This window comes from Oncorhynchus tshawytscha, linkage group LG03 (assembly GCF_018296145.1).
Source record: "Oncorhynchus tshawytscha isolate Ot180627B linkage group LG03, Otsh_v2.0, whole genome shotgun sequence".
Classification (NCBI taxonomy): domain Eukaryota; kingdom Metazoa; phylum Chordata; class Actinopteri; order Salmoniformes; family Salmonidae; genus Oncorhynchus; species Oncorhynchus tshawytscha.
This window is the reverse complement of record NC_056431.1, coordinates 54,113,165-54,131,285: the sequence shown is the minus strand read 5'-3', so window position 1 is coordinate 54,131,285 and position 18,121 is coordinate 54,113,165. Positions and strand designations below refer to the sequence as shown.

General features: G+C 44.3%; 1 protein-coding gene across 1 annotated transcript in view; it reads right to left on the bottom strand.

Annotated features, from left to right (window-relative positions):
• The window catches only part of LOC112238881 (receptor tyrosine-protein kinase erbB-4-like), a 499,848-nt gene extending 485,865 nt beyond the window's left edge, over positions 1-13,983 (bottom strand). Inside the window, exon 1 of the mRNA XM_042320089.1 lies at positions 13,602-13,983. Coding sequence (XP_042176023.1) covers positions 13,602-13,683 — 82 coding nt within the window. The 5' untranslated portion in view covers positions 13,684-13,983. The remainder of the gene's footprint in view (positions 1-13,601) is intronic.
• Positions 13,984-18,121: the final 4,138 nt, after the last annotated feature.

Here is an 18,121-nt window from a genome sequence, read left to right as displayed (position 1 = left end):
TATTTGAATCAGTTAAAGAACCCACTGCCCTTGTGAGGTCTGGGGTCCACTCACCACCCAATACTTCACCAAATGGGACAAACACCAAATTGAGACTAGGCATGAAGAATTCTGCAGAAATATCCTCGGTGTACAACGTTAAACACCCAATAATACCTGCAGAGCAGAATTAGGCCGATATCCGCTAATGATCAAAATCCAGCAAAGAGTCTTTAAATTCTACAACCACCTAAAAGTAAGCGATTCCCAAACCTTCCATAACAAAGCCATCACCTACAGAGAGATGAACCTGGAGAAGAGCCCCCTAGGCAAGCTGGTCCGGGGGCTCTGTTCATAAACACAAACAGACCCCACAGAGCTCCAGACCAGCAACACAATTAGACCCAACCAAATCATGAGAAAACAAAAAGATAATTACTTGACACATTGGAAAGAATTTATTTAAAAAACCTGAGCAAACTGGAATGCTACTTGGCCCACAACCGAGAGTACACAGTGGCAGAATACCTGACCACTGTGACTGACAAAAAATGAAGGAAATGTTTAACTATGCACAGACTCAGTGAGCATAGTCTTGCTTTTGAGAAAGACCTACATGGCTCTCAAGAGAAGACAGGCTATGTGCACACTGCCTACAAAATTAGGTGGAAACTGAGCTGCACTTCCTAACCTCCTGCCAAATGTATGACCATATTAGAGACACATATTTCCCTCAGATTACACAGACCCACAAAGAATGCGAAAACAAATCCAATTTGATAAACTCCCATATCTATTAGGTAAAACACCAGAGTGTGCATCACAGCAGCAAGATTTGTGACCTGTTGCCACAAGAAAAGGGCAACCAGTGAAGAACAAACACCATTGTAAATACAACCTATATTTTTATTTATTTATTTTCCCTTTTGTACTTAAACTATTTGGACATCATTACAGCACTGCATATAGACATAATATGACATTTGAAATGTCTTTATTATTTTGGAACATTTGTGAGTGTAATATTCAATGTTAATTACTTTTTGTTTATTTAACTTTTGTTTATTATCTATTTCACTTGCTTTGTCAATGTAAACGTATGTTTTCCATAACAATGAAGCCCCTTAAATTGAAAATGCAATTTTCAGAGAGAGAGAGAGAGAGAGAGAGAGAGAGAGAGGGAGTTTAAGAGAGAGAGAGGGAGTTTAAGAGTGAGAGAGAGAGAGAGAGAGAGGGAGTTTAAGAGAGGGAGAGAGAGGGAGAGAGAGAGAGTTTAAGAGAGAGGGAGTTTAAGAGAGAGAGAGGGAGTTTAAGAGAGAGAGAGGGAGTTTAAGAGAGAGAGAGTTAGAGAGAGAGAGTTGGAGCACACAAAAATATACTCACTTTATATATTATCTACCTCACTTGCTTTGGCAATGTTAACACATGTTTCCCATGCCAATAAAGCCATTGAATTGAATTGAGAGAGAGTTAGAGAGAAAGAAAGTTTAAAAGAGAGAGGAAGTTAGAGAGAGGGAGTTAGAGAGAGAAATAGAGAGAGATAGAGAGAGAGATAGAGAGAGGGAGTTAGAGAGAGATAGAGAAAGAGAGAAAAAGAGAGAGATAGAGAAAGAGAGAGATAGAGAAAGAGAGAGAGAGAGAGAGAAAGAGAGAGAGATATAGAGAAAGAGAGAGATAAAGTGAGAAAGAGCAAGAGAAGAGACAAACAAAAAGCATTTTCCTATGTTAGGTGTTCTCTGTTTGCCTGCTGACACATTAAAAGCAGCTTTATCTTAACTGACCGTGCAGAATTACACATCGTTGCCTTGTTGTTCTACTTATTCATGCACACACAAATCGGCTAAATCAAGATGAAGCTTTAAGTGAGCGTTCCAGCTGTCCTGAAGCAGTCAATATCACTCAAAGCCCCTGCTGTAATTACATTGTAAACGCAGATTAGCTATGAATAATTTAAAACAGGGATTACTGAAAGAGAAAAAGAAAGAAGAGAGAAAGAAAAAAAGAAGAGAGAAATGTGCCCTTTAGCGCCCCCGCAACACGAAACACATGAAACGCTCTTCAGAAGGTGGAGCGGAGCGTGAGCTGCTTCCATGGTTGGGTTTGCCAACCTATTATTATTCTTTCATTTGTTCCCCACTATTATTAAGGAGCCAAGGAAGAGGAGAGGGAGGGAGAGTGGGAGAGAGAAAAGAAAAAGTAGAGAATAAAACAAATCACCCTGACTTGTCAGACACTTCAGAGGGAATAACAAGGTTGAGAGAGACCAGAAATTATAAAGGCAACAATTATCTGAACATTTAACTCTAAACATTGTGCTAATGAGTGCGTCTTAGAGGAGATTAGCCATATTTCCATTGTCATTCTAATTATTTCCTCTTTTGTGAAGCGCACAAAGAAAACAAAGGAGAAAAGTGTGTGGGAAGTACTGTATAGACGAGTGCAACAGTCATAGAAAGAGAACGAGGCTGTGGATTACCAGAGTTGATGCTGTCAATCTCCATTGAGGCTTCACCCCTCTGTCTCCTCCCCCACCCCTCTGTCTCCTCCCCTCTCCCCCCTGGTCCTCCCTCCTTCCAGCCCTCCTGTCAGTTTAAACCTTCACAACACACTCGTCAAAAGGCCATTCACTCCGCCAACCCTGCTAACTGACAGACAGTCCCTCAGCCTCTGGTACACACACACACACACACACACACACACACACACACACACACACACACACACACACACACACTAGATGGATGCATTTGGAAGGATCTAGACATCTGTATTGTTCCTGCTCATTTGAATAAATCTCTATTGAAAGATGGGTCATAACACTAAATGTACTGAACATGTCATAGACACAGAAAGACAGAGAGAAGACGATATTTACCAGTGCAAAGCAGAGCAGTGTGGTGCAATGCAGGCCTGCTAGCTACCGGTATGGGATAAACACTAATTGGCAGTTCCTGTACTGTACATGAGATCTAATTTATTCAGCTGCTATACTCTATGTCTGTAAGCCAGTGTACTGTAAGGGGTACTTTCCCAAAAAATCCCAGGTTTTGCAGAACAGGAAGGATTAATAAACAGAAAATATCGAATCCTCAAGCCAGGATTTCTGGAAAATCTTTTTTTTGGCCATCCTAGTACTGTATGACAGCGGTCATATATAGTAACGAGATAAAGCCTGTAGGATATAGGATGTGTCAGTGCTGCTGGCTTCTCTCAGTGGGAGGGCTTCCCCCATAATATAATAGACATCCTAATTAAAACAAGAAGAATTGATTCCACCACCGAGACCAAATTCTATTAGAAATTCATCTTGGCAAACATGTGCTGATGTCATTTACATTTTCCCTCAAAATCATTATACTCTGTAAAAAGAAAAAGATGATAATACTTGACTTGAGAGACACACACAGGCATGAACACGCGTGTGCACACACACACACACATGCACAAGCACACACAAACACACACACAGATTCAGAAAAGGGGAAAGAGCATCCCTAGCACCCCTGGGCAGTATTCTTGGCTTTCAGCCCATACTCAGACACCCTGCAGTTAGTGTAAATTGTAATTCCTACACAAAGCCAGCTGGCACACTAAGACTGGCCATGTTGTGAGCATGTACCAGGGTAAATAACGAATAAAAACAAGATTTACTTTCAAAGAGAGGAGAGTGGAACTACTGAGACCAGAGACAGAGCATTATGAAAAAGAACAGGAGAGAGAGAGAAATAAAAAGACTGCAAAAGAGGGGAACTCACAAGGCCTAATCAGAAGCACAGTAGTCTATTTGTCTCAGGTAGCAGATTAAGCCATAATCTCACATATATGATTTGCAATCTCATGTGAGGCAGTAGGCCTAAGCCACATGTGATGAATTACCAACATGTGATGAATTACCATCCAAACAAAGCGCTGTGGACCTCGGGCTTGGATGGTGCTCATAATTCTATGAAGAAATGATCATCCTCTGCCCCTCCTTGTGCGTCTAGCGACTGCACACGCAGTATGTGAGTGTATATGGGGATCCAAATATCAGCTAGGCTACTGTATGTATGTCCTCTCTCTCTCGTGTCAACACTTACTGTATCTAATACTGGGAAAACAACCAACAAACATTATATCTATGCCCTATCACCCCCCCCACCCCCCCCTTTATAAGCCACTTTACACACACACACACACACACACACACACACACACACACACGCACACATACACATACACATACACACACACACACACACACACACACACACACACACACACACACACACACACACACACACACACACACACACACACACACACACACACACACACACACACACACACACACACACACACACACACACACACACACACACACACACACACACACACACACACACACACACACACACACACACACACACACACACACACACACACACACACACACACACACACACACACACACACACACACACACACACACACACACACACACACACACACACACACACACACACACACACACACACACACATACACACACACACACACACACACACACACACACACACACACGAACACACACCAAAGTATCCTGGTGTCACTGTTCTTACTGTTCTCTTCAGCTCTTCAGTTGTTTTGTGTATTGCATGTTCCTCATCTGATTGAGACACTTAACTCAGAGGGCAGAGAGCAGCTAGCACAGAGCGCCTCACGAGCAGCACGCGAGTCTGCTTTCACTGAGCAGCCCGCTAGTCTGCTTTCACTGAGCAGCCCGCTAGTCTGCTTTCACTGAGCAGCCAGCTAGTCTGCTTTCACTGAGCAGCCAGCTAGTCTGCTTTCACTGAGGAGCCAGCTAGTCTGCTTTTACTGAGGAGCCCGCTAGTCTGCTTTCACTGAGCAGCCCTCTAGTCTGCTTTCACTGAGCAGCCCGCTAGTCTGCTTTTACTGAGGAGCCCGCTAGTCTGCTTTCACTGAGGAGCCCGCTAGTCTGCTTTCACTGAGCAGCCCGCTAGTCTGCTTTCACTGAGGAGCCCGCTAGTCTGCTTTTACTGAGGAGCCAGCTAGTCTGCTTTCACTGAGCAGCCCGCTAGTCTGCTTTCACTGAGGAGCCAGCTAGTCTGCTTTCACTGAGGAGCCAGCTAGTCTGCTTTTACTGAGCAGCCCGCTAGTCTGCTTTCACTGAGGAGCCCGCTAGTCTGCTTTCACTGAGGAGCCTGCTAGTCTGCTTTCACTGAGCAGCCCGCTAGTCTGCTTTCACTGAGGAGCCCGCTAGTCTGCTTTCACTGAGGAGCCCGCTAGTCTGCTTTTACTGAGGAGCCTGCTAGTCTGCTTTCACTGAGGAGCCCGCTAGTCTGCTTTTACTGAGGAGCCTGCTAGTCTGCTTTCACTGAGCAGCCAGCTAGTCTGCTTTCACTGAGCAGCCAGCTAGTCTGCTTTCACTGAGGAGCCCGCTAGTCTGCTTTCACTGAGGAGCCCGCTAGTCTGCTTTCACTGAGGAGCCCGCTAGTCTGCTTTTACTGAGGAGCCTGCTAGTCTGCTTTCACTGAGGAGCCAGCTAGTCTGCTTTCACTGAGGAGCCAGCTAGTCTGCTTTCACTGAGGAGCCAGCTAGTCTGCTTTCACTGAGGAGCCCGCTAGTCTGCTTTCACTGAGGAGCCCGCTAGTCTGCTTTTACTGAGGAGCCTGCTAGTCTGCTTTCACTGAGGAGCCCGCTAGTCTGCTTTTACTGAGGAGCCTGCTAGTCTGCTTTCACTAAGCAGCCAGCTAGTCTGCTTTCACTGAGGAGCCTGCTAGTCTGCTTTCACTGAGCAGCCCGCTAGTCTGCTTTCACTGAGCAGCCAGCTAGTCTGCTTTTACTGAGCAGCCCGCTAGTCTGCTTTCACTGAGCAGCCAGCTAGTCTGCTTTCACTGAGCAGCCTGCTAGTCTGCTTTCACTGAGCAGCCAGCTAGTCTGCTTTCACTGAGCAGCCAGCTAGTCTGCTTTCACTGAGCAGCCCGCTAGTCTGCTTTCACTGAGCAGCCAGCTAGTCTGCTTTCACTGAGCAGCCAGCTAGTCTGCTTTCACTGAGCAGCCCAGCTAGTCTGCTTTCACTGAGCAGCCAGCTAGTCTGCTTTTACTGAGGAGCCTGCTAGTCTGCTTTTACTGAGCAGCCCGCTAGTCTGCTTTCACTGAGCAGCCCGCTAGTCTGCTTTCACTGAGCAGCCAGCTAGTCTGCTTTTACTGAGCAGCCAGCTAGTCTGCTTTCACTGAGGAGCCTGCTAGTCTGCTTTCACTGAGCAGCCAGCTAGTCTGCTTTCACTGAGCAGCCAGCTAGTCTGCTTTCACTGAGCAGCCCGCTAGTCTGCTTTCACTGAGCAGCCCGCTAGTCTGCTTTCACTGAGCAGCCCGCTAGTCTGCTTTCACTGAGCAGCCAGCTAGTCTGCTTTCACTGAGCAGCCCGCTAGTCTGCTTTCACTGAGCAGCCCGCTAGTCTGCTTTCACTGAGCAGCCCGCTAGTCTGCTTTCACTGAGCAGCCAGCTAGTCTGCTTTCACTGAGGAGCCCGCTAGTCTGCTTTCACTGAGCAGCCAGCTAGTCTGCTTTCACTGAGCAGCCAGCTAGTCTGCTTTCACTGAGCAGCCCGCTAGTCTGCTTTCACTGAGCAGCCCGCTAGTCTGCTTTCACTGAGCAGCCCGCTAGTCTGCTTTCACTGAGCAGCCCGCTAGTCTGCTTTCACTGAGCAGCCAGCTAGTCTGCTTTCACTGAGCAGCCAGCTAGTCTGCTTTCACTGAGGAGCCTGCTAGTCTGCTTTCACTGAGCAGCCAGCTAGTCTGCTTTCACTGAGCAGCCTGCTAGTCTGCTTTCACTGAGCAGCCAGCTAGTCTGCTTTCACTGAGCAGCCAGCTAGTCTGCTTTCACTGAGCAGCCAGCTAGTCTGCTTTCACTGAGCAGCCCGCTAGTCTGCTTTCACTGAGCAGCCCGCTAGTCTGCTTTCACTGAGCAGCCCGCTAGTCTGCTTTCACTGAGCAGCCCTCTAGTCTGCTTTCACTGACAGCCCGCTAGTCTGCTTTCACTGAGCAGCCCGCTAGTCTGCTTTCACTGACGAGCCCGCTAGTCTGCTTTTACTGAGCAGCCAGCTAGTCTGCTTTCACTGAGGAGCCCGCTAGTCTGCTTTCACTGAGGAGCCTGCTAGTCTGCTTTCACTGAGCAGCCTGCTAGTCTGCTTTCACTGAGGAGCCTGCTAGTCTGCTTTCACTGAGCAGCCTGCTAGTCTGCTTTCACTGAGGAGCCCGCTAGTCTGCTTTCACTGAGGAGCCCGCTAGTCTGCTTTCACTGAGGAGCCTGCTAGTCTGCTTTCACTGAGGAGCCTGCTAGTCTGCTTTCACTGAGCAGCCAGCTAGTCTGCTTTCACTGAGGAGCCCGCTAGTCTGCTTTTACTGAGCAGCCTGCTAGTCTGCTTTCACTGAGGAGCCTGCTAGTCTGCTTTCACTGAGGAGCCTGCTAGTCTGCTTTTACTGAGCAGCCTGCTAGTCTGCTTTCACTGAGGAGCCTGCTAGTCTGCTTTCACTGAGGAGCCAGCTAGTCTGCTTTCACTGAGGAGCCTGCTAGTCTGCTTTCACTGAGCAGCCAGCTAGTCTGCTTTCACTGAGGAGCCCGCTAGTCTGCTTTCACTGAGGAGCCTGCTAGTCTGCTTTTACTGAGCAGCCTGCTAGTCTGCTTTCACTGAGGAGCCTGCTAGTCTGCTTTCACTGAGGAGCCAGCTAGTCTGCTTTCACTGAGGAGCCTGCTAGTCTGCTTTCACTGAGCAGCCAGCTAGTCTGCTTTCACTGAGGAGCCCGCTAGTCTGCTTTCACTGAGGAGCCTGCTAGTCTGCTTTCACTGAGCAGCCTGCTAGTCTGCTTTCACTGAGGAGCCCGCTAGTCTGCTTTCACTGAGGAACCTGCTAGTCTGCTTTCACTGAGCTACGGAGGGGATCGCCTGGGAATCAAAGCTCACTATTCTTCCAGCTGAGTGCCAGAGACACAGAGGTCACATCATCTTTATAGCCAAAGATTTTAGAGGAATGAATAAGAGGGTCTTTGTGTGACGGTGGTGTATTGCCGTGTGGGCAGAAAATGACACCATTATTTTTTGCTTTGATAGAAAGAAATGGAGGGGAACACATGTAATACAAGTGACGTAGTTGAGAGACTGTGAAAGCCACAAGCCAAATACATTCCCATTCTCTGCTGTCCAGACTCCCTGCTTGAGTCAGTCAGACCATGTAAACATTTAGATGTACTGTGAACTCAAGATTGGCGTAATAAGAAAAAACAACCAAATATCAACCAAACAACTTGTCCTTGTCATTTCATCTACTGTCGTCTCTGTTTGTGGGGATAGTCAGCGTAAAAGGGACTGCTGATATGGTTTATCAACATTGCTACTTGGTTGTAAATTGGTGATATGGTCACTATGACCCAATGTCAGAATATTGACACTATATGAACCAAAGACATCTTAATGCCAGACATTAAAACATGAAAACTTGAAATTACCTTCATGTTGTGTCCTTAATGTACATTAATTACAATGATATAGCTTTTCAAACATAGTACAACCAAAATTACCGGGGGATATAGGCCTAGGCAAACATAAAATACGATTCATGAAAAATTATCAAAACATCCAAGCAGAGACTGCATTCCATTTCCCTTGATAAAGCTCCAAATTAAATGTGAGTTTTTTTTGTAATTCAATAAATATTAATAGGACTCAGACTCCATACATTTTTACCTACTTTAATGGAAATGTCCCTTCTTTTAAAGCAAGCAAAAACAAACAGCATCTGAAGGGAGAAAAAATGGCAAACACAACGTGTCTGAAATGGAAACCTAATCTATTCACTTGTCACGGAGCTGATCTCTTACAAGTAGGCCTCCTATGTTGACAATAAGTCATATATTAAAACAACTTAATGGAAATATGATTGCAACTATTTAGGCTACCTTTTCACTCATTCATTTGTTTAAAAAAATGATAGGCCTTTCGGTCCCCAGGACCAGGATGGAAAACCACTGGTCAATGGCATGAAGACAAGAGCCTCCTCATAGGAGCCTGTGATTGGTCTGTGTCAGCATGTGGTCCTGTTTGAAGACAAATGTAGTAGTTATAATGGATCACTATTTAATTCAATAGCCTATCTCGATTTGTAGCAAAATAAATTATTTAAAATAATTCACCATAAGTATCGAACTTGATCATAATAAACATTTTAGAGTCCAAAACGTCCGTCTACAAGATATTTGGGCCATTCTGGCGATCGTAATTTATATAGGCTTTCTAGGGCAGACCAGGGCTTTTGGCACTACTAGGTTGCTATGCAGTAGAGACCGTCAGAGCTTGTGACTTCACGCTCCAAACCGGATACTGCGGAAATGATTGTGACAGAAAAATGGAGGTGAGTCCCATGTTTAACTGTGTTGTGGCGCATTCCCACCTGTTTATTGGTTGATTTCCATAACGAAACGCATTATGGATAAAGGTATTTCAACCCTAACTTTTTGATGCGGTCATTTGGCCTGACAGAGGACAGTCATATTATGAGGCCTGGTCTGTAACGTTGCTCTTCATCCTGTTTTTTGTTTTGTAAATACTGTGATGAGGTTAGACCTACGTTTGGCACCTTGAAATTACCACCTTGCAAATAAAAGCCTTCACGATGGACTACCTGCCTACCTTACATCATCATATAGCCTAAATGGGATACTTTTGACAAGAGCCCTACCTCTATAGAGTACCGTTTCGGACGCAGCCAAGCAAATCTGGAGAGTGTAACCACCCTCTGTAAAGTATTTCATGCCAGAGGTTCAGCTGTGGGACTTCGGGACACCCAGAGGCACACATGGCAAAGGTGCTGAGGCAAGTGCTGAGGTAAGCCTCTCCCTCTCGCCTGTCCCTCTGGCCTCTCCATCTCGCCTGTCCCTCTGGCCTGTCCCTCTCGTCTGTCCCTTTTGCCTGTCCCTCTCACCTCACCTGTCCTTCCAGCCTGTCCCTCTAACCTGTCTTTCCTGCCTGTCCCTCTGGCCTCGCCATCTCACCTGTCCCTCTGGCCTGTTCTCTGGCCTGTCCCTCTGGCTTGTCCCTCTGGCCTGTTCTCTGGCCTGTCCCTCTGGCCTGTCCCTCTGGCCTGTCCCTCTGGCCTCGCCATCTCGCCTGTCCCTCTGGCCTGTTCTCTGGCCTGTCCCTCTGGCCTCGCCATCTCGCCTGTCCCTCTGGCCTGTCCCTCTCACCTTACCTGTCCTTCCTGCCTGTCCCTTTCACCTGTCTTTCCTGCCTGTCCCTCTGGCCTCTCCATCTCGCCTGTCCCTCTGGCCTGTCCCTCTGGCCTGTCCCTCTGGCCTCGCCATCTCGCATGTCCCTCTGGCCTCTCCCTATCACCTCACCTGTCCTTCCTGCCTGTCCTTCCTGCCTGTCCCTCTCACCTGTCCCACTGGCCTGTCCCTCTGGCCTGTCCCTCTGGCCTCTCCATCTCGCCTGTCCCCCTGGCCTGTCTGGCCCTCTTGTCTGTCCCTCTCACCTCACCTGTCCTTCCTGCCTGTCCCTCTCACCTGTCTTTCCTGCCTGTCCCTCTGGCCTCTCCATCTTGCCTGTCCCTCTGTCCTGTCCCTCTGGCCTCTCCAACTCGCCTGTCTCTCTGGCCTGTTCCTCTGGCCTATCCCTCTTGCCTGTCCCTCTCACCTTCACCCACCTGTCCTTCCTTCCTGTCCCTCTCACCTGTTTTCCTGCCTGTCCCTCTCACCTGTCTCTCCTGCCTGTCCCTCTGGCCTCTCCATCTTGCCTGTCCCTCTGGCCTGTCCCTCTGGCCTGTCCCTCTGGCCTATCCCTCTTGCCTGTCCCTCTCACCTTACCTGTCCTTCCTGCCTGTCCCTCTCACCTGTCTTTCCTGCCTGTCTCTCTCACCTGCCTGTCCCTCTGGCCTCTCCATCTTGCCTGTCCCTCTGGCCTGTCCCTCTGGCCTGTCCCTCTTGCCTGTCCAACATCATACACAGGCAAGGCCTACTCCTACTGCACACACACACGCTGGACACATACGCATGCAAACTGAATAGACAATGACTCACACATAGTGGTAGGCTATCTACTGAATTGTTAAAGTTTTTTTTTTTAATATACGGTCTCCAGCCTTGAGAGACAATATTTGGGTTTCATTTCTGGGATGATGATCCTGATGTTTCTCCTTCTCTGTGTCCCATCTTCTCTTTGAGGGGATTTAATCCAAAGTAAGCCGATTAACACTGATATTTGTATTCTTCCACCACCATGCAACCATTTTATGTTAACTTCTAAATGTCACAATACTGCTTGATTTAAATGCACAGCCCACTGCAACTTGACAGGATAGACATATCTTCTTTATGTCAAGCAGGATGTTGGATTTACTTGACTGAGACTGAACTGCATAAGAATAAGGCATTATGGATAACAATGCTCTCAGCAAACTGCAGCCGCTGAACCATCACATATATAGAAGCGCAATTGCCATAGGCCTACAACCTCTTTCCAATACAGAAAATATATGAATCAATCCCGAGGGCTCCCGAGTGGCGCAGCGGTCTAAGGCACTGCATCTCAGTGCTAGAGGTGTCACTACAGACATCCTGGTTTGATTCCAGGCTGTATCACAACAGGCCATGATTGGGAGTCCCATAGGGCGGTGCAGAATTGGCCCAGCGTTGATCAGGTTTGCCAGTGTAAGACTTCATTGTAAATAAGAATTTGCCTGGTAAAAGAAATAAATAAAACATTATAATATATAGGTATGTAATTGCCTGGCAGGCTGGAGTGGAGGCTCGCTAGACAAAATTACTACACATGATGATTACAACATTTGATTGTTATAATAGGTCTAATGTTCTAATAATTACTAATGTGAAAGATAACATTTTAAAAGAACTAGGGCTAACCAATTAAACGGGTCTTATCAGGAATACAGCCGACGGTTTATTTCTTCCCTTCCCTGCTCCCTTCTCTTTGTTTAGTAGACAATTCAATCAACGTCTTCTCGCCCTGGGGCAGTGCGGGTGCGCTGTATTGCGCCTGTAGCTCTGAACACACCGCATGCAGGTTGTATAGAATGTGAGGCGCGCGGAACAGAGTGGTGCTGTGGTGGATTGGTTACTTAGAATATGTGATTCGATATTAAACGAGAGTTGAAAAGACCAGCTGCGGTGTATATGCTACCTACTGGACAGAGACAGAAACCCTACACCCAGTGCACATGCAGAAGGGGATAAACACCTGCCAAATACTGTATGTTAAACAACATAACAACCTATTTGTTTTTAAAGAGTGTAAAAATCGTTCATAGTAGATATTGAACGGAAAAACCACTCTGAAATATCGGGGTGTGTTTGTGTTTGTGCGTGCGTCTGTGTATGCGTGTGTGTTGCGTTTGTGTGTATCAGCGTGCGCTCTCAGTCCCTTCCCTGGCGCGGAGCGGAGAGTGTTTCTCTCTGGTTCATACTATAGACTACCATCATGTGAAAAGCTGCACTGCTCCAAGCACGGCGCACCATGCGAGCGATGTGTTAAAAATCTGATCATAGTCAAATGTATATAGTATTGTACGTTTGAGACGAGTCATACCCTCGTTAGCACACCACTCAACTAGCCTACTTGCTTTACTATAGGCTAAGCTATTTTATACTATTATGCCTAAAACTAGTCTACTACTAACTGATAATAATACTAGGCTAATAATAATAATAATAATAATAATAATAATACTAATAATAATAGCCGGCTGCTGTTATTACCTATGAGTAGAAAGTTAATAGATAGGTGAATTCAGAGAACAAATGTGCCTTTTCAAAGTGACAAAAGTACCTGCGACTTGTAAACTAAAGCCAACAAAACACGATTTTTATTTACCGGAATCGAATGTTGTCTGAGAAAACAAAAACACACACACACAGACGGACGGACCAATGCCCACTATAAATGCCCACCACCCACTCTCACAGTGCGACGGACGACGCGAGATGAGAATAAAGCAGGAGCCAGGAATCTATGGTGGACTTGGTCTCAGTCTCAGTGATGTCCGCTCTTTTTCAAGCCAACGGACACGTGTGTCGGTGATTTAATGCTCCTTATTCTCAAAAAAATGAACAGTGCCGCTCTCTGTCTGTGCTTGTGCTCGAGGCTGAGAGCAGAAACATGTTGTCCGTTGAGATTCCTCGAATTTCGTTAGAGAGAAATACATAAGGAATTCAGAAATTTTACCAGCCAAACACACGTCACTCTTTCATTTCGGATGGTTTGTCATTGTGGCAATAGAATAACCTAGCTAATATATACTGATATTTCTCAATATGACCTCTTTAACTTAGAGGAGAAGTGTATGGGCTACTTTAGGCTACTCTTCAATGTTCTTAGATAGAGTCAGGGTGATTTTAAAGCGGATATGAACGAAAATCAACATAGTGGGTATAGATAATTTGAAGGGCAACCCAGAGAGTTTGTAAACAAAACGGCCAAATTGTGTGGGGACTGTTGGAAGAGGCATACAACACACTACTTGTTCAGTGCGCAGCGCGCAGACAGTTGTGACAAGAGTAGCCACAAACCTCTTGCGCTGTGCACCAGCCAGCCAGACACCGAACTGTCACTCACCTGCTTGTGAAGAGATCCTCCGAAACAGCGCAGAAGTGAGCAGAAAGCCCAAGCAACACAGAACCGATGCTAGTAGCTTCATTTTCAGAGGTTCGCAGTAACTCCTTTGATTCACATGTCCAGAAGCAAGATCCCTTTCGGATTGACAAATATGAAAATGTAGAAGCTTGTGTCAGTTTGCAGTTAGGTTATTGATTCGAGTTAGTAGTAGACTAATTAGTCCAACTCGGTCTTCTTCTTCTCCTTGTCTGGTTTATGCCTAGTGAATAAATGTGAATAAAAGTTCAAACCGATATTAGGTAGCGTATGTTCCAAGGTAGCGCATTGATATGGCTTGTCAAAAATAGTAAAGCAATGCTCATGCCATTCATTACTCTCGGAGTTGGATACCGTACTAAGCGACTGCGTACTGTCTAGAGACACACCCCCTTGCAATTTTGTCTCCTCCCACAGTCAACAGGATTGGTTGAAGGTAGCGCTGATTGATTTAAGCCCTCCTCCTAGAACCAGGGATTTTGAATGTTGCCAAAATCCTTGAATTTGTTGCGTAGGTCCCTTGCAACAGTCTAAATCTACAAAATAATATTGCTTGTCAAAATGATGCGTTATATGCCTACCTGTTTTGGGAGACCTACATTTAAGCATAATAGGCTACTCTAGCATTTATTCTTACCACTTAAAATGTATTTAAATTGTGGACTATCGTTACATTTCTGGAGAGATGTCTAAATGGGTCTGGAAACAACAGGACCACGAACAGCTTCTACCCCTAAACCATATAAGACTGCTAAATAGCTAGTTGAAGATGTACTATGCAGAAATTGCTCCGCAATTTCAAGGTGGTTTAAATGATTAAAAAATAGCCTAATTTCAGTTTATGTGACACAACAAGCAACTATAGGGTAGAGAATCATTGTACCGTTTAAACAGCTGTGAAATATGTTTTCCATGACCATGCTAGGTTGTTGTCTTAGGTCTCTCTTTATGTAGTTTTGTGGTGTCTCTCTTGTCATGATGTGTGTTTTGTCATATATTCAATTTTTTTATCCCAACCCCTGTCCCGGCAGGAGGCCTTTTGATTTTGGTAGGCGTCATGGTAAACAAGAATTAGTTCTTAACTGACTTGTCTAGTTAAATGAAGGTCAAATAAAACAAAATAAACATTTAAATATTGTATTTTCTGCTGTTTGAAGCTGGTGTATAAACCCAAAAGTAAAAGAGTCAAAAACGAAACTTAAGACCAGGAAGCATAGAAACAGCACACATAGAAACTATCTACCTCTTCTTAGACTAGCTTTCAATGAGAATGACAGATCTATAACTAACATTTTTATGTGAATTTGGTGGGGTTGCCCAAAAAGTTACATATTGCAGCTTTAAATAGCTAGCTGGACTATCTGCAATGTCCCTTTTTACACTAACTTTGTTTGACTCATCACAGACTGTACACTGCTGCTACTGTTTACCATCTGTCATCTTATTCCTAGTTATAGGTACAGTATACTGTATATCTACCTCAATTGCCTCTTTCCCCTGCACATGGACTCAGTAATGGTACCTGTTGTATATAGCCAGGTTATCGTTTCTCATTGTGTATCTACTTTTACTTTAATTATTACGTATTTTAATTTTTTATTATTTATCTATTTTCTTTTTCTCTGCAATTTTGGGAAGGGACGTAACTAAGCTTTTCACTGTTAGTCCACACCTGTTGTTTATGAAGCATGTGAAGCATGTTACTAATACAATATGATTTCAGTCAACAGACATTCCTGTTTTTAATGGCCTGCCCATAATTTTTATACATGACCCTGAGAATAATGGGATGGTAATTGATTAACTCAGAAACCACACCTGTGAAGCACCTGCTTTCAATATACTTCGTATCCCTCATTTAGTCAAGTGTTTCCATTATTTCGGCAGTTACCTGTATTTCCATGTTGAAGCCAGTAAAAACAACTTGATCGTCTAGGCTACATGTTTGTTATAACTAGGCCTATTGTAGTAGCTACTGTATACTATTCAATAAACTATCTTCAATGGATAGGACAAACATCCATGGCTCCTGCGGAAGAGCCATTAGGCCTACATTGCTTTATGCTCATGGAACGAGAGATTTATGATATCCTGCTTCTGACACTATCCTATTTAGAAATATTGTTGTTGTTAAAAAAAAACAGATTGATTGTTAGTCCACACCTGATGTTTACGAAGCATGTGATGAATACAATTTGATTTGACACATATTAACATAATGAGGGCAGGTTATAGGGCAGGTTATTATCTTAGAGTAGGTCTATGTGTTGTCTAGACTTAAACAGAATACATTTTTATTCAACTTTGACTTTTGAACTTAAAAACAAACAAATTGCATCTTAAGTTAAAGTGACCGGATAAAATATAAATGTTTTGTGTCCACATCAGAACATGAGAATGACCTACCTCTCAATAACACTCCTCTCTCTCTCTCTCTCTCTCTCTCTCTCGCTCTCTCTCTGTCTCTCCCTCTCTCTCTCTCTCTCTCTCTCTCACACCCCAAGAGAGGGGAGAACACCCTCTGAGCTGCAATATGCCAAAACATCTGGTCTGAAAAGCAAATTTTCTTATGTTTGGCATACATAGGGCGTGCATGGACACACACACACACAAGCACACACACACACTCGCAGGCACACGCACGTACAAATACACATACGCTCACTTTTAAGAAGTGTTGTAGGTCTACTGTAGCCTAAAAGCTTTCTGAACATTTTGCATGTTGTTTGCCCTTAATACAACTGCATTAAGAATAACAACCAACTGTTAAAGTGAACTGTAGAATCAAGGTAAACGAAAAGGTAGACTGAATTTAAACTTATTTATACAAATAACATGGTGAAGAACCATGGAGAAGGAGATGAAGGACTGTGGCCTGTCATGGAAAGCCATCCTGAAAAAAAGCAGAAGATCGACAGCTAGGTCACGCTCTCATGGAAGCCTTATGATCCAAATAGGAACAAGAGGATTAAGTTATGTGTTATTGCATGATTTGTTATTGCATGAAATGTTATGTCAACTAACACTATATTATTGCTTATATTATCATGTTATAGAGAAGCATTACATTTTATGGCATATCTTTTTTAGCATTGGCCTATAATGATGATTGTCATATATACACTATAGTTCAAAAACTTGGGGTCATTTAGAAATGTCCTTATTTATGAGCGAAAAGCAAATTTTTTGTCCATTAAAATAACATCAAATTGCTCAGAAATACAGTGTCGACATTGTTAATGTTGTAAATAACTATTGTAGCTGGAAACGGCTGATTTTTAATGGAATATCTACATAGGTGTAGAGGCCCATTATCAGCAACCATCACTCCTGTGTTCCAATGGCACGTTGTGTTAGCTAATCCAAGTTTATAATATGAAAAGGATTATTGATCATTAGAAAACCCTTTTGCAATTATGTTGGCACAGTAGAAAACTTTTGTTCTGATAAAATAAGCAATAAAACTGTCCTTTAGACTAGTTGAGTATCTGGAGCATCAGCACTTGTGGGTTCGATTACAGGCTCAAAATGGCCAGAAACAAATAACTTTCTTCTGAAACTTGTCAGTCTATTCTTGTTCTGAAAAATGAAGGCTATTCCAGGTTAGAAATTGCCAAGAAACGGAAGATCTGGTACAACACTGGTCCTACTCCCTTCACAGAACAGTGCAAACTGACTCTAACCAGAATAGAAACAGGAGTGGGAGGCCCTGGTGCACAACTGAGCAAGAGGACAAGTACATTAGAGTGTCTAGTTTGAGAAAGAGACGCCTCACAAGTCCTCAACTGGCAGCTTCATTAAATAGTAACCACAAAACACCAGACTCGACGTCAACAGTGAAGAGGTGACTCTGGGATGGTGGCCTAGGCAAAGTTCCTCTGTCCAGTGTCTGTGTTCTTTTGCCTATCTTAATCTTTTATTTTTATTGGCCAGTTATTGGCTAGTCTGAGATACGGCTTTTTCTTTGCAACTCTGCCTAGAAGGCCAGCATCCCGGAGTTGCCTCTTCACTGTGGTTCCCAATGTAGAATAATAGTGAAGGCATGAAAACTATAAACCATATGGAGTCATGTAGTAACCAATTCAAACAAATCAAAATATATTTTATAATTGAGATTCTTCAAATTAGCCACTCTTTGCCTTGATTACAGTTTTGCACACTCACTCTCAACCAGCTTTATGAGGTAGTCACATGGAATGTTAAAAGTTAATTTGTGTAATTTCTTTCCTTCACAATGCGTTTGAGCCAATCAGTTGTGCTGTGACAAGGTAGGGGTTGTATACAGAAGATAACCCTATTTGGTAAAATACCAAGTCCATATTATGGCAAGAACAGCTCAAAAAAGCAAAGAGAAACGACATTCCATCCATATTTTAAGACATGAAGATCAGTCAATCTGGATAATTTCAAGAACTTTGAAAGTTTCCTCAAGTAGAGTCGCAAAAACAGTCAAGAGCTACGATGAAACTGACTCTCATGAGGAT